Source organism: Felis catus, chromosome B2 (assembly GCF_018350175.1).
Source record: "Felis catus isolate Fca126 chromosome B2, F.catus_Fca126_mat1.0, whole genome shotgun sequence".
In the NCBI taxonomy this organism is placed as follows: domain Eukaryota; kingdom Metazoa; phylum Chordata; class Mammalia; order Carnivora; family Felidae; genus Felis; species Felis catus.
The window spans coordinates 26,806,295-26,824,453 of NC_058372.1; the positions used below are offsets into that span (position 1 = coordinate 26,806,295).

The following is an 18,159-nucleotide window of genomic DNA, read 5'->3' on the forward strand; positions in this document are numbered from 1 at the left end:
AGTCTGAATAGAGATGTGATATAAATGTAAAATACACACTGTACTTCAAAGACTTAATACACAAAAAAATAAGGTAAAATATTGTGATAATGTTTTATATTGAAATGATACTGTACTGTATATATTGGATTAAATAAAGCATTAAAATTAGTTTCACCTTTTCTTTTTACTTTTTTTAACATGGTTAATCGAAATTTTAAAATTCAGTATGTGGCTTGCATTATATTTCTATTGTTTTATTTTTTTTATTTTTATTTTTTTTAACATTTTATTTATTTTTGAGACAGGGAGAGACAGAGCATGAACAGGGGAGGGTCAGAGAGAGGGAGACACAGAATCTGAAACAGGCTCCAGGCTCTGAGCTGTCAGCACAGAGCCTGACGCGGGGCTCGAACTCACAGACCGCGAGATCATGACCTGAGCTGAAGTTGGCCGCTTAACCAACTGAGCCACCCAGACGCCCCTATATTTCTATTGTTTTAGACTAAGCTTGTAAAGTCCTGTCAACATCTCCCATAATGCACATAATATGGTGTGTATATAGTTTTTATTTACTGGTAACAATGATTATCAAACCTGGAACTGAGAGATCTATGGCAACACTGGGACCTGTTATTCAAGGGAGCCCAGAACAAGCCCAGAAGTTGGATTCCAAAGGTCAGAGTCAGACTGAGGCAGAACTAGGTGGCCAGGACAGGCTTGAGGGATAAGGTCATAGAAAAGTCAGAGCTGGCTTCCCAAGAACATGTTCAGGCCAGGAACTATGAGCAGGGAGATGGGCGATCAGGGGGTCATGAGTATAAAGTAACTTCCTGCTGCATGCCCACAGCTTTTATATTGTTCCTGCTGAGCCAGGAACTAATTCTAGAATGGCTTACCTGGGTATGCGAGTGGGAACAGGTAATTGGAAACACCTGGTTGAGGTAGGTGGCTGGGCACGCTCCAGGAAACAACCACTCTGAGAAGTATGTTGTGACAGTAGTGATGTTAGGGCCAAGTAAGAGTATTTGTTAAATTACAGTGACCTGAAAGTGAATTTCCATATTCCAGGTGTTAGTCTTCAAATTACTGTCACCCTCATATAAACCTAATGCCACACAATGTTAAAGATAGATGGAGCTCTATATAGAAACTATGAGCTGAAGCAATAATGCTTATATTAAAGGCAGCCATAGTTATTTCATTACTATATTGAAACAATCAGCTTTTGTGATAGCCATCGCAAGATAGGCCTTTGTGGTAGATTTTTTCTAGAGATGGCTGCAATAATCCCTCCTGTTCTGCAGGCCCTTTTGCACTGTGACTCCACAGCTCTTCTCATAAAGAAGGAGATCCATTTCCCTTTTGTAAGAATTGGGACTGACCCTATAAATAGTAATATGAGAGGAAGTGAGGTCTTATTAAGATCTTATGAGACCTTGCAGCTTCTGTTTTGTAAAAAAGCTTGAGCTGGACAATGAGAGATCACGTTTGGGGGACATATGGAGGAGAACTGAGCACCAAGGACCTAGGCCTCTGAGGGAGGCCAGCAACCCCAGTCAGATCACCTTGGTCACAGAGAGCAGGGTCGAGCCATCCACCCCAAGCCCTCCTAAATTACCAGCTCATACAATCCTCAGCTGTAAAAAGGTTTAAACCATGAAATGTTAGGATGGCTTATTAAGCAGATTAGACACGTGAAGCATCCCTTATTTGTATGTGGATTTTACATTAAAGTTCTTTCATACATGATTTTATACTCACATAATTGAGGAATACATATAATTGCTTAATGCCTATGTACTCAGAATATATTATGTTATACATACATACATACATACATACATACATACAAGATGTATGTTTTGCTCAAATTAATTTTGAGTCCTAAAAGGCCACAAAATGGTATTACAGAGGAATGAAGAATACCTCAGTATACCCACCTTTATACTGCAGAATGGCAAGAGGATGTTGCTGAAGGAGGAACAAATTTTGCTGTCTGTGACATAGCCTCCTAGCTGAGAGTGCAAATTATGATCTGTTGTAAAGGCAGCAAGGAAGCAATGATTGCCAGGTAGTACCATAACAGCCTTGTTGTTTATGGACTATTCTGCAAGCCACACTAATCAACTAAGTGCTGAAAAACGAGGACAGCCATGAGTTCAATGAGAGGCTTTTGAGAGAACTTTGAAAGGGTGCCCTCAGTGCACTTTCCTGTGCCTCATATGATTCTTCAGCAAATCTCCAACCTTGTTCAAATAGTATTAATAATTTGAAAGGCACTACTCCAGGATCTGTACCTGAGGTGGGAGTGAAGAGAGGGTTGCAAGGAGAAGAAAAGGAGTAAAACAGATGAATAGCACATATCATAAGGAATATTTATTATTCAAAGAAAAATACATAGCTGGAGCTCAGTTTATTGTTCTCCATAGATTTAAAAAAATTAGAGGCAACATATTTTTGTTGAGTTTGGTAAAAGTAAAGGTGGGCAAATTACAGTCCATGGGCCAGTTGACTGATTTTGTAAATATGTTTTATTGGGATGCAGCCATGCCCATTTGTTTCTGTACTGTCTGTGTTCTTGTATATGTTCTTGTGCCACAACAGCAGAATGGAGTACTCATGTTAGATATCATATGGCTCACAAGCCTAAAATATTTAGTACATTGCCCTTTAAGAAAAAGTTTGCTGACCCCTGGATTAAAGAAAATAAATGGAAGAGTTGAGCTAGAAGTAATCAGGAAAGATATGGAAGAGAAAAAGAAAATCCATCCAGAAACTGAAGCCCCACTAGCAACAAAATTTAAAACAAATGTTACTGAAAAGAATCAGGTGAACAGGCAGGAAGAAACCACATAAAATAATAGGGAAAAGAACAAGCCTAAAAATGATTCAATAGGGCGTAATAGGCACAGAAAATAGAAAAACAGAGATACAACATGTGCATAATTGGTGCGCCTGAAAAAGAAATGGAACAAATAGAAGAGATAAAATATACTCAAAGATTAATAGAAGAAATAAATACATAATCTGTATCTGCCTATAGTATCCCAGAAAAAACTGATTCAGGATGATTAACACAAGACTATGAGCTTTTAGGTTTTCTCTTGTTTCCAGAGGAAAACTAACCCTTGCCCTTGGAATTTGTACATTGATGTACCTAGCTAGAAAATAGGGATAGAGGGCAGGGCCAATTTTGACACAAAGCCTTTTTTCTTTCAGTGCATATTATATCAATGTAAAATAATGTGTTAATAGCAAAAGTAAGAAACAAGAGCTCTATAGCTTTCTAAATTGTGTTCTGTTATTTTATTGTTTTTATTAATTTATTACCTAATGATTCTTTTCAGTAACTTTGTATCTTTAAAATGTCTGAAGAACTCTATGAAAGGAATCTACAAACCACAGTATTTTTGTCCATGAAGAAAATTACTAGATTGAGAAGGCCTTAAGGCCAGCCTTTGGTTTTATACTAGATAATTTTCTTGATATAGTTTTATTTATATAGTCATTTGGTACCTGTTTCCCAACTATGTCTTAGTAGGGGGTAGTCTCCCATACTAATGCTCAGGACTACATATGTGGGTACTACAAAGCATAAAGCCTGACATAGCGCAAGACTACTTGAACTCCTGACCTGAACTGTATAAATACCAAGCTGTTATCATGAAGACAGCTACTAAAGTTTAAAGACAAAATGTATGTGAATGGAGCCCCAGTTGGCATTTTTTATTGGGAATTTTTATTTCCATTTGTTCAAATTCCCTTGATTTTTATTGGAATTATTTCATAGACTTTCTCCCCTGAAATATATACATGTGTATGTATATGTATATGTATATGTATATGTATATGTATATGTATATGTATATATGTGTATATATATATATATGTATACATATGGTTCTAAGATTATTTTTATGACAGTAGCACATAAAGCACAAAGCACAGGACTGGAAAAGCAGCAGTCAAATAAACATAGTTAAACATAACCTTGATTAACAAATCTTGTTATTCATGGATGACAGCTCAGTTAATAAGTGTTTGTGGCTTGGATACTGAACTGGAGGTTAATGGCGAGGTGGAAGCAATTGTAGAATCCAGATTTTTAAGACAAACACACCTCACACCCCAAAAGGCATGCATGGAATCAGGTGTAGTTAGTCGGCTGTGGTGATGTACTTTGGGTGTTCTCCTTCACTGGTCCAGCTGTGAACAGCCTCCAGAGCTACCAAATCAAAGAAAGCAGAATGATCCTTCACTACCTACTTCCGCATTCATGATTTGAATAGCCAAAGAGTACATTTTGGGACAGAGTGTTTTTCCTTGAATTTTTTTTTATTTTGACTTCTCTAAATTAGATTTATAGAACAGATATGTTCTGTCTATAATTATATAGTTACCAGAGAACACATGTCCAAATTTAACTAATATTTATAACCATCTACGCTTGGCCTTCAATGTCAATGGTATGGTGTCAGATTTCTTCTCTACATCATGTGCCTTAAAAGCAAAATGAATGTGAGACATGATTTGAAAACTGCACTTTTTATTCGCCATTAAGGGATATTTTTATGTTGAAGAATCTAAAGCCTTGGTACATTCCTTAACTGTCTTTTCTCCCTGTGGGATGGATTAAAAAGCAGGAGATTTTTTTGTTTGCACTGGTGATCAGGTCACGGCTGAAAGTAAATAAGTATCTGAGGAAGTGGATAAGTCAGTCATATCCTTAAAGGGCACTGAAAGAATGTGGGAAGACTCTCTTTTTTCTCCTTCATTCCTGGAGAGACAAAGAGAGAGGACTGACATCTAAAACATGTAACCTCAAAATTGTTTCTATAGTCAGACGTCAAAGCCGAGTGGCGATTTGATCACAGATTGTGGCCTGGCTGTGTTATGGGTCATATGTTCACCATGTGAACAGGAAGGTGAGAAGTGGTGAGCTTTTGCCTCAGTTGTGCTATCCATCAGAGAATAAATGGACCAAATCAATGTGTGCAGCTGTATAAGGAGGTGAATGGCTGAGTACTTCTCACACAGGGGCCTTTGTGTCCTGGACATGATCTAGCATTATGATGGGATGCACTGGGCCTCGGCTCTGTGGCAAATTACTAACCCATTATCACACCCAAACACAAGATCATTTATCTTCTAATCCAGAATGTCACCTGTTCTTCATTTACCAGTCAATAACCATTAATTATGCTCAGTGGAAATTTAAACAAAGCCCTTTCCCTCTGTTAAAACCAGTAAACTATTCAGTAATAACAAATAAATCTGGGGTTGTATATCCTTTCCCTTCCCATTCCCAGACTGGAGTCTGGTACAATATGAACTTTAGAGGAAATGCCTAGAAATTGATAGGTCAAAGGCCACAGATAGTCTGATGGAAAAGAAAAGAGCAGACTCTTGGCACCCACTTTAGTGAAAGTGAGAGTCTCCTACTGATCCCCAGATTCCCGTCAGGGAACAAAACAAGTACCAGGGAACTCGTGCCTAGTGTTTAAAGTAATCTACCATTAACGAGTAATCATATTTTCTCCTTTTATTTTTAGCAAGCTCTTGCTTTCTTTCACACGACTAAAAATATAATTTTTTCAAAACCATTCTAGCACAACATAGTGTTTCAAAAGAAATAAGCTGAGCAGTCCTGAAAGACCTATTTTAAATGTTATTTTTAGAATGGAAATTTGAGTAAAACACGTGTAAGTGTATACACTAATCCCTCAGAAAAATGTTCAAATAGAAATTGTAGCCAGAAGCATAATTTAATTTTTCCTAAAAACTCTGAAAGTATTTTTGAAGAAAGCCAAAACAAGCATGTGTGTGTGTGTGCGCGTGTGTGTGTATGTGTGTGTGTATGCGTGTGTGTGTGTGCACACGCGCGCGCACTCAGGGAAGATGGGAGGGTCAGCTTAGTTGGGGAAGGGTGGCCAAAGGGCAGGCTCAGTCCCAGGGAAGCCAACAATACTGTGTGCCACTGGTCACGTGGAAACTCAGTGAGATAATAGGAATTTATTTCAAGGACTAGATCTTGGGCTTTTGTATGGGATCTGGAAGGAGAGGTCAGAGTTTCCAGACAAATGAGGGAAGAGGGTATTCTAAGCTGCAGGAACTGCACATGCAAGGCACAGAGACACTGGGAGGTAGACCCCCACCAGGCCTGTGCTAACGCGCATGTGCCTTGGTGCCCATTACAAAAGACAGCCCTGTGAGGACCTTCACAACAAAGGGTGCTGAGCACAGGGCTTGGCCAGCACAGCGGGGCTGCATTTCAGAACCCACTAATCCTCTCAGCCTAGAGCATTTAATAGCTGATCCCTGAGTTCAGGGAGGTACAAAGATTTTGTAAACTCTGTGTTGCATGGACTATCCCAATAAAGAGAACATCTTGCACTTTTATGTCTTTTAAAAATTGATCAAGTTTTATTACTAATACTAATTTAACAATTTTTGAAGTGTTGCTCATCAACTGTGTTCACCAACTGTGAACTCCTAATGCAAAATGAAGCTGCAGAAATTTCATTAATGTCAGCAGAACTCTCTCCTAGCCAAGACAGTTTCTTTAGCTACTTTTCGGTATATCACTGACCTGAATCTACTGCCATTGTCCCAGCCAGTGTACCCCATCTCCAAGGTGCATACAATTGCCAAAGGTATCATCTTCCATAGAACCAGAATATGATTTGAAATAGTCTTGTAATAGACCAAAAATACAAAATATTCACAAGAAATAACTTAAAGGGAAAGATCATTTTTTTTATTTTTCAGAAGGATGCCACAAATTCAAATGAATAAAGAGGAATTAAACTTTTTGGGTTACATTCTCTAAGAAAAAATAAATTGCCCCATTGATTACAGCAACTTATATTTCAGCTCCAACAGCAGCTGGGGAGACACCAACCAAAATAGTTTTCTTTAAATGTTACAGGAGTTTAATACACATAATATTGGGGACTGTGTTCTAATGAAGTGCCTATTACCTTTGCCCATTTTATTTTGAAAAGTGGGCAAGAATGATGAAAAAACACCTTTTTTTGGCTTGGATTTTTATTAAAGAGGCATGCTTAGTCAACTATAAGCTATGATTTTTTTTTAAATCTGTGTCTTCTGTGCAACAAAATCACAAAAAGTAATGTACAGTTCCAAACTATAGAAACTGTAGTCCTGTATAGCTACTGATAAAAGTTACAACTGAGTGAAGCCAGGCTATGACAGTTGCCACCAGTTTGTGTCTCAGACATGCAGCTGCATTGTTGCCCAACTAGACTTCTCATTCCTGTGGAAAAAGTGCACCGCCAGTATGATGCCCCCATTGAGTACCTGACCTTGAAATGCTGCCTGATGAATCCTGAACTCTGGTGAAAACATTCTTATTGCCACTCAGATAACTTTTTAAAAGTGACAGTTTTGTTCATCACATGATTCTTTTCCCATTAATGATTCTTGATTATTTTGCTTTTTGATGTCAGCACGTTGGTAAATTTCTAACCTTATCTTTAAAAATTTGGTTCTACTTTTGAGGAAAATCATCTGTCTTTAAAAAATGACTTTTTTTTTACCTTCTGTCCATGATATTAAGGAAAACTTGGCAATACTTTTTAAACTCTTCCTTTCTTAAGTATATGTAAAAGCTTCTTTGCCACAGATACTTGTTCCTCTAAATTGTAGCCCAAAGACCTGCTGTGTGGGAATCAAGATGCCTAAATGTTCTCACGTCTACTGAGTCCAGACTTCTGTGTCCCGGGCATCTATACTACGATGTTCCACAGATGATTCTCATGCACATTCAAGTTTGAGAACCACTACTGTGATGGTTAGAATATGGTGTTAAATTCATGCTCATTTTCTAGCTGTGCAGGTCAAAGAATTCATATAAGGAGAGCATTAGACAGAGGCAGCTTTTAATGCCTTAAAAGCCTATGTAAGTGAACCAAAACCTAAGCCAGAGTCCATGCACTCAAATCCAAGAAAATGAAACTTAAGAACAACCAATCACAAACAGCTATCTCCACTTTTTCAAATAAGGCAACTGTGTAAACTAGAGTCAATCAAATAACTTTTTTTACTGTGCTTCAGTGTCTACTCTATTAAAACCCTACTCCTACTTTCTGTTAGTGCAGCGCTCCCAACCTCCTTTGGTTTAGTTCTGCCCTATTTGAATTGATGTATGCTCCAATAAACTCTTGAAAGAAAAATTTTTTAATGTGCCTCAGTTTACCTTTTAGCAATGTCCATATCCAATTACATGCTTTTGATAACATTATCTTTCCCAAGGGGCAACTGGATGCATTCAACTTTAACTTGGATTTGCCTCTCTCTCTCTCTCTCTCTAGGCTATGTGGCTGATGTTGCAGAATGATGAGCCAGAGGATTTTGTCATAGCTACTGGGGAAGTCCATAGCGTTCGGGAATTTGTAGAGAAATCATTTTTGCACATTGGAAAAACCATTGTGTAAGTAACTAAGAGTTGATTTCTGGTCATTTATCAGACATTTGCCGGCAAGTTTGTATAAGTGCTTGCTATCCACCTTGGTTTTGTCTTTTTCCCTTTTTACTCTCTTGTAAAGCAAGACATTGAGTTTCAGTCTGAAGCAGAGACTTTGTTCTTCACTGCCTCTTTTTTTTTTTTCTTTTTTCAAAGTTTTAATTTTAAACTTTTTACAAAGGTTAACACATGGTTTACTGTGATTTTACTGTAGGTAATTCTACTCTTACCAGATCAATGTGATAACATTACACAGTCTTTTTTAATACTGTCATTTATATTTTAAAATTTTGAAACCACAAAAAACTTACAGAAAAATTTCAGATCCGTTACAAATGATCTTCTTTTCTTTGAACCATTAAGAGAGTAGATTGATCCATCACCCTGGACTTTGTGTGTATTTCCTACAAACAATGACATTCTCCTAAACACAATAAACCATCAGAATCAGGAAATTCACAGTGATAAATTGCTACTGTCTAATCCTCAGATCTCATTTGAGTTTTGCCAACTGGGACAATGCTATACTTTATACCAAAATGATCTGGTTTATAATCATGAATTGCATTTATTTGTTGTGTTACACAAATTTTGGAGTCAGATTTTTATTGGAATATTTGAAAGATTTGTCAGAAATCCTTTATTATAGATGGAAAATTTTTCTGTCTTGGTAATTTTTTATTGTGATTGTATACATACACACACACATATAATTTGCTGTTTTAATCATTTTTAAGTACACAATTCAGTGACATTAAGTATATTCACAATGTTATGCAATAATCACCACCATCCACCTCTAGAACTTTTTGATTTTCCCCAACTAAACTCATTCAACAGTAACTTGCCATCCACCCTCCCCACCAATCCCTGGCAACCTCCATTCTACTTTATGTCTTTATGAATTTGCCTATTCTTGGTACGTCATATAAATTGAATCATACAGTATCTATCCTTTGTGTTTGGCTTATTTCACATAGCTTTATGTCTTCATGATTGATCCATGTTATAGCCTGTTTCAGCATTTCACTTTTTTTAGGAGTGAATAATATTCCATTATATGCATATACTACATTTTGTTTATCCATTCATCTTTTGTTGAACCCTGGGTTGCTTCCAAATTTTGGCTATCATGAATCATGCTACTATGAACATGCATATTCAAATATCCACTTGAATCCCTGCTTCTAATTATGTTGAATAGGGGCGCCTGGGTGGCGCAGTCGGTTGAGCGTCCGACTTCAGCCAGGTCACGACTTCGCGGTCCGTGAGTTCGAGCCCCGCGTCGGGCTCTGGGCTGATGGTTCAGAGCCTGGAGCCTGTTTCTGATTCTGTGTCTCCCTCTCTCTCTGCTCCTCCCCCGTTCATGCTCTGTCTCTCTCTGTCCCAAAAATAAATAAACATTGAAAAAAAAAATTTTTTTTTTAAAATTATGTTGAATAGTAGAATTCCTAGGTCATATGGTAATTATATGTTTAACTTTTTGAGGAGCTGCCAAACTGTTTTCCAAGATTCATTGTTGAAGTATAAAAAAAAGACTTCTACTTTGAGCTATGATAGAATGACAGAAATCATATTAAACCTTCCATCTTAAAAAAAAGGGGGGGAACTACATAAAATATATGAAATAATTATTTTAGACATTGAACAACAGGCAGTGCAAGTCTGTGATCCCTGATAGAAAAGAAACAAATGAGGTGAGCTCTGCAATCACTCTGCGCCTCTTCCTGGAGGCACAGTCTCAACCATGGAACATGGAAGAGGCACTCCAACAGAGAACAACTGTTTTGCTGAGTTGAGGAGATAGAGGACAGAACTGAGAGAATCTGAGGCACCTAACATTATGGGGTAGAGCTCTAGAAAGGTGGGCTCTACAAAGAAAAAGAACTCCAGAAATCTACATAAGGACCCCATTCAGTTTGTACTGAATAATAAGATGTAGATATGCAAGAAGAAATTCCGTAAATTTAGACAAAGAACTACCTGGAAGCTGGGAACTGAACAATATTTCGTAGAGCTTGCTCAAGTCTGGGAGGCATTTGTGTTTCAGCCAGCCTTATTGGAGAGACCTTGTTCATCACTCAGAGAAGCAATTCAGATTCTAGAGGGCTGTCTCAGTAATGTGACTAATCCTGAGAGTAAAGCCTACTCCAGACTTTGGCTTACAAAGTTTAAATACAAACTTCAAAAGGATCAACCTGGACACAAATAACAGCCCCTTACTAAAACAAAGCCTAACGTTCTTCAAAATAAGACAGTAAAATCTAGACTCAACAACATAAAATTCTTAATGTTCAGCATTCAATAAAAAATTAGTAGAAGTGTCAAGAAGCAGAAAAATGTGACCTATAATCAAGAGAAAAGTCAATCAATAAAAACAGTCTGAGGAATAATAAAGATGATGTTACGAGCGCCCAAGGATATTAAAACAACTATTGTAACTATGCTCAAATATTTTAAGTAAAACATGAATTTAGTGAGAAGAAAGAGGGAAATATATATTTTTAAAATAGCCAGATGGAACTTCAAGAGATGGAAAATTAAGTATCTGAAATGAAAAATTCACTATTGGCATCAAGAACAGATTAAATATTGCAGAAAATACTGTTGAACTTATAGTAAAAATAAAAATGATCAAAGATGAAACACAGAAATAAAAAAGACTGGAGAAAAAAATAACAGACTCTTGGTGACCTGTGTTACAATAGCAAACAACCTAACGTGTAATTGAAGACCCAGGGGAAAAGAGGGTAGGGCACAGAGAGAGAATTAAATAATGGCCAAAATTTCCTCAAATTTGGGGAAAACAATAATATCACAGATCCTTAAGAGGCTTAATAAATCCCAAGCAGGAGAAATAAAAAGAAGATCTCACCAGGATATATCATAATCAAATTACTAAGAATAAACACTAAGGAGAAAATCTTAAAGGCAGCCACAGAAAAAAAGAGAATTATTTACAGAGGAACAAATGAAAGCAAGTTTTGTTATAAGAAACTATGTAAGACAAAAGACAATAGAGTAACATCTTTAAACTGCCAAAAGGAACCTACAACCTAGAATTCTATACCCAGGGAGGCTATTTCAAAAATGGAGGTGAATTAATACTGTTTTCAAACAAACAAGGCTTAAATGTTCTATTGTTAGCAAACATTTAGGCAAAAAGAAAATGATATTAGTTCAAAGCGTGGGTCTCTATGGGGAAATGAAAATCAAAAGAAATAGTAAATATGTGGGAAAACATAAAAGGTTTTTTCCCTCATTTTAAAATTGAAAAGGTAATTGGTTGAAAGTAAAAATCATAACATTATGAAATTTCTGATACATATAAATAAATTATATGACAACAGTGGCATAAAGTATGGGGCAAGATGGAAGCATTTCATCATTATATTGTTTGTAAGATACTTACACTAGATGTGAATTGATACAAAATTATTCAGAGATAGACTGCAGTAAGTTGAAGTGCATACTACAAACATCAGAGACTACGAAAAACAAAACGAAAAATAGCAATAAGGCAATAGTGGAGTTAACACAGAATCCTGAAAAGTGCTCAGTCTAAAAGAAAGAAGGAAAAGAGGGAATGGGAACAAATATCAGATGGGATGAATAGAAAACAAGTAGTAACCATATTGATAATACATCCATTGTAAATGCTTTAAAGGCAGATTTGTTGCACTTGATAAAAAAGCAATATGCCATCTACAAGAGACACACATTAAATGTAAACACGTAAGTTAAAAGTAAAAAGAGAAAACATGCAAATACAAATCATAAGAGAGCTGAAGTAGCTATATTTATATGCAATGAATTAGACTTCATTTAATTAGAAGGAATGAGTCATTTCATAATTTTAAAGGGATCAATTCATCATGAAGACATAACAGTTTTAAATGTACATACACCCCATTACCATTACTGCAAAATACTGACAGAACTGAGGAAAAATAGACAAACTTTATATTTGAATACTTCAGCACTCTTCTCTCCATAATTGACAGAACAAGTAAACAGAAAATCTTTAAGGATATAAAAGACATGAACAACATAATTAATCTACTTGACCAAATTGATATTTGTAGAACACACCACCCACTGAGCCCAGAACAGCAGAATATATGTGTGTGTGTGTGTGTGTGTATAAATATAAATATAAATATATATATATGTATATGCACACAAATACACTTGTGTGCATACACATTCACCAACATAGACCATACTCAGTGCCATAAGAGAAGTTTATAAATTTTGGAGTATTAAAATTGCAAAAAATACATTTTCTGACCAAAGTGAAATTCAGTTAGAAATCAGTAACAGAAAAATATTAAAAATTCCCAAACATTTGGAACTTGAACAACACACTTCTAAATACCTCACAGGTCAAAGAAGAAATCACAAGGGAAATTAGAATATATTTTGAACTAAATGCAAATGGGAACAGCATGCCAAAATTTGTGGGATACAGCTAAAGCTGTACTTAAAGAGAATTTTTTGGCTTTGAACACCACTATTTAAGGAGGAAGGAAGGAAGGAAGGAAGGAAGGAAGGAAGGAAGGAAGGAAGGAAGGAAGGAATAAAGGGAAAGAAAGAAAGAAAGAAAGAAAGAAAGAAAGAAAGAAAGAAAGAAAGAAAGAAAGAAAGAAAGAAAAAGAAAAGATCAGAAGATCCCAAACCAGTTATCCAAGCTTCCATCATAAGCAGCTAGAAGAAGAAGAAGAAATTAAACCCAATACAAACAGAAAAAAGAAATAATAAACACAAAAATAGAGATTGATGGAATAGAAAAATAGTGGAGAAAATCAGTACAATCAAAATCTGGATAAACTTTTATCTGATGGGGGAAAAAAAGACACAAATTATAACAGATTATATTTATTTGAAATGAAAGAAGGAACATCACTACAGATCCTGCAGATATTAACAGAATAATAAGGAAATACTATGAACAATGTTTGCCAATCACTTTTTCAAATTAGAGGAACTGGACAAATTCAATAAAAGATACAACATTGCCAAAACTGACTCAAGAAAAATGGAAATTTTAGCTGTATCTCTGTTAAAGAACTTAATTTCAAGCATTTAAGGAACAAAATAATATCCTTACTATACACACTTTAGGAGAAAAAATACTTCCTAACTCATTTTATGAGGTCAACATTACCCTGATAGTAAAAAACAAAAAAATATTACAGGAAAAAAAAGTGTACAGACTAGTGTTCCACATGAAGATAGAAACAAAAAATCATTAAGAAAATATTAGCAAATTGAATCTAGCAATATATAAAAAGTCGATACACCATGACCAAGTGGGATTTATTCTAGGAATGCAAGATGAGTTTAACATTAAAAATCAGTATAATTTAGCATATTTAAAAAAAACAGAAAAGAGAAACCATGTGATTTTTTTTCAATAGTTGCAGAAAAAGCATTTGAAAAAAGTCAGTGACTATTATTTAAAAATATATATATATATATATGGGGCACCTGGGTGGCTCAGTCGGTTAAGCGTCCGACTTTGGCTCAGGTCGTGATATCGTGGTCCATGAGTTCGAGCCCCGCGTCAGGCTCTGTGCTGACAGCTCAGAACCTGGAGCCTGCTTCTGATTCTGTGTCTCCCTCTCTCTGACCCTCCCCCCATTCATGCTCTGTCTCTCCCTGTCTCAAAAATAAATAAACATTTAAAAAATTTTTTTAAAAAGAACTTTTTTTTAAACTATATTAGGAACTGAAGGAAATTTCCTCAAGTTGATAAATGGTCTCTGAGAAAACCCCACAATTAATATCTTACTTAATGTTGACAGACTGAATGCTTTTCTCCTAAAAATCAGGATCAAGGCAAGGATGTCTGCTTTTATTATTCCTTTTCAAACTTATCTTGAAGATCCTAGCCAAAAATAAAACAAGAAAAATAAATGAAAGTAAGAAGTATATCTGTCTTTATTCATAGATAGCAGGATGGAGGACATACAAAACTTTAAGTGTTATACCAAAATAGCTACTAAAACTAACATTTAACTGTTTATTTATTGATCAATTTGTTTAACAACATCACAAGATACAAAATCTATACATAAAAATCAATTTTATTTTTATGGACTGCCAGTGAACAATCAGAAACTGAAAATTTTTAAAAACCACAATGCCACTTATAACAGAATCAGAAAAACATGAAATACTTAGAGATGAATTTAATAAAATATATGAAAGATTTGTACACTAGAACCTGAAAAAACATTGATGAGAGAAACCAAAATAGCCCTAAATATAAGGAGTAATACACCATGTTCTGGGATTGGAGAACTGAATATTAAGATGTAGATTCTCTTCAAATTAATCTACAGATTGAGGTGCTCCTGGGTGGCTCGGTCGGTCGAGCATCTGACTTCGGCTCAGGTCATGATCTCACAGTGTGTGAGTTCAAGCCCTGCGTCGGGCTCTGTGCTGACAGTTCAGAACCTGGAGCCTGCTTCCGATTCTGTGTCTCCCTCTCTCTCTGCCCCTCCCCCGCTCATGCTCTGTTTCTCTCTCTCTCCCTGTCAAAAATAAATAAACATTAAAAAAAAGTTTAATCTACAGATTGAGTGCAATCACAATCAAAGTCACAGTCTTTTTTGGTAGAAATGTACAGGCTGATTCTAAAATTTATATGTAACTTCAAAGGATCTAGAATCTTGAAAAAGAAGATCAAACTTCTTTTAACACTTAATCTGCATGATACCCACAGAAAGATAGATTTATAGATCAATAGAACAGATTGTAAAGCCCAGAAGTAGACTCACACTATACCATGAATTGAATTTTACAAAGATGTCAAGGTAATTAATTGGGGAAGGATAGTCTTTTCAACAAATGGTGCTGGAATCATGAATAGCCATACCATATGGAGTGGGAAAAAAATGAAACTCAATCCATAAATCACACCATACATAGAAATTAATTGAAAAGGATCATCGCTATAAATGTAAGTGTTAAAATTAAAAACGATTAGATGAAAACGTAGGGGAAAGGCTTTACAACTTTGCTGTAGGCAAAGATTTCTTAAGTTGTTTTTCTATTAGGTTGAGTTATAAGAGTTTTTATGCTTTGCAGATACAGTCTCTCAGCCCATGACTACCTTTTAAATTTCTTAATGGTGCCTTTCAAATAGCAAAAAATTTTACATTTCCATGTAATTCAATTTATCATTCTTTATGGCTTTTGGTTGCTATGTGTGTTTGCAGTGAATGTATCAGTTTGGGGTGAAGCCAAGGATTTCTTAGGACACCAAAAGCAAGAACCATAAGAGGGAAAAAAAATAACAAACTGAATATCACAGTTAAAAACCTCTGCTCTTTATAAAGAAAATGTGTGATATATACACAATGGAATATTACTTAGCCATCAAAAGGAATGAAATATTTCCATTTGCAATAACGTGGTTGGAGCTAGAGAATATTATGCTAAGTGCAATAAGTCAGTCAGGGAAAGACAAATACCATATGATTTCACTTATATGTGGAATTAAAGAAACAGAACAGATGAACATGCGGGAGGGGGATAAAAAAGAAAAAAGAGGGAAGCAAACCATAAGAGACTCTTAAAGATAGAGAACAAACTGAGGGTTGAGGGAGGGAGATGGGTAAGGGATGGGCTAAATGAGTAATGGGTATTAAGGAGGGCACTTGTTATGATGAACACTGGGTGTTGTATGTAAGTGATGAATCATGGAATTCTACTCCTGAAACCAACATTGCACTGTATGTTAACAAACTAGAATTTAAGTAAAAATTTGAAAAGAAAAGGAAAAGAGAATGCTAAACAAATACACAAAAATCAACAAAAAAAAAAACCCAAAACAAACAATACACCTCTGCTCTTTGAAAAGTGACCATTAAGAAAATAAAAAGGCAATAGGGCACTGGATGGCTCAGTTGGTTGAGCGCCCAACTTCCGCTGAGGTCATGATCTCACGGTTCGTGAGTTCGAGCCCCGCATCGGGCTCTGTGCTGATGGTTCGGAGCCTGGAGCCTGCTCCAGATGCTGTGTCTCCCTCTCTCTCTGCCCCTCCCCCACTCACACTCTGTCTCTCTCTCCCTGTCTCAAAAATAAAATAAACATTAAAAAATTTAAAATAAAAGAAAAAGGCAAGCATGGTCTAGAAGAAATAAGTGTAATACTTACATCAGACAAAGGACTTATATCTAGACAAGAAGACAAATAACTCAATTAAAAAATGAGTCCAATATTGGAACAGAAACTTCACAAAAGAAAAGGTACAAATGATTATTTGGCACATGGAAAGATGCTCAGTGTGACTGGTCAACTGGGAAATGTTCATTAAAACCACAGTGTAAATACTATTACACTCCCTTTAGAATGACTACAATGCCATAGTGCCAAGTATTGATGAGGATGTTGTAGCAGCTAGAGCTGTCATACATTACTGATGAAAGTATAAATAGTAAAACCACCTTGAAAAATAGTTTGGCTTTCTTATAAAATCAAATCTATATTTATCATTTGACCAGCAATTTTCCTAGACACTTAACAAAGAAAAATTAAAATCTACATCCACATAGACACTTATAGATGAATATCTGTAACAGCTTTATTCCTAATTAAAGCACTGCCTCCCCCAACATTCAGTCAACCAGTGAATGAATAAACAAAGGTTATGTGTCTGTACAGTGGAATACAGTGGAGTTCCAAAAATGAGTGGACTAGGATGAGTCTTAAAAACTAATGATTTTAAAAATCTTAAAAAATCTAAGCATAATTGCTTAGTGAAAGAAGTCACCCACAAAAGAGTACATGCTGTAGAATTCTATTTATAGGATATTCTAGGAAAGAATAATTTGGACTGATAGAAAGCCAATCAGTAGTTAGTTGCCTAAGCATGATGGGCTGAGTTTAGGGTGTTGACTGGAGAAAAGCACAGGGAAGTGGTATAAATGTCTCATATCTTGACTATAGTGGTTGCATGAATGTATGCATTTTTCAAAACTCATCAAACTGTCTACTTGTTAGACATTTTATTGTTTGTAAATTATACCTCAGTAAAGTTTTTTTTTAATATAAAAGGGAAAAAAAACAAGGAACTTCAAGAGGCCATCATCAAGAAATGTTTAAGTGACTGTAATCAATTGTTATCAAACTATTAAAAATAATGCTTAAGAACAGGGCACCTGGGTGGCTCAGTTGGTTGAGTGTCTGACTTTGGCCCAGGTCATGATCTCACAGTTCATGAGTTCAAGCCCCGTGTCGGGCTCTGTGCTGACAGCTCAGAGCCTGGAGCCTGCTTTGGATTCTGTGTCTCCCTCTCTCTCTGCCCCTTACCCGCTCATGCTCTGTCTCTCTCTCTCTCAAAAATAAATAAACATTAAAAAAATTTTTTTAAATAATGCTTAGGACTTTAAAGTATAATTATGACAATGTTAAGTTAAAAAAAAAAGTATACAAGTTTAGATCTGTTGTATGATCTAAACTCCCTAAAACTGTGCCTACAAAACATTAGAAGAAAACACAATGGCAGTTTCTACATTGTGAAATTATGGGCAGCTTTAGTATTCTTCTGTATATATTGCTCTGTATTTAAATTTTCTGTGAGGAACTTGTGTCCTTTTATAGTAAGAAGTCACCTTACACACATTTTTTTTTTTTAATTAGGGATAGTATTACAAATGAATCAGATTCTCTTTGAGAAGTGG

General features: G+C 35.8%; 1 protein-coding gene across 3 annotated transcripts in view; it reads left to right on the forward strand.

Annotated features, from left to right (window-relative positions):
- The window catches only part of GMDS (GDP-mannose 4,6-dehydratase), a 629,071-nt gene that overhangs the window by 496,863 nt on the left and 114,049 nt on the right, over nt 1–18,159 (forward strand). For all 3 annotated transcript variants that reach the window (XM_045057196.1, XM_045057197.1, XM_003985853.5), the window contains exon 8: nt 8,316–8,434. In XM_045057196.1, the coding sequence (XP_044913131.1) occupies nt 8,316–8,434 (119 nt within the window). The remainder of the gene's footprint in view (nt 1–8,315; nt 8,435–18,159) is intronic.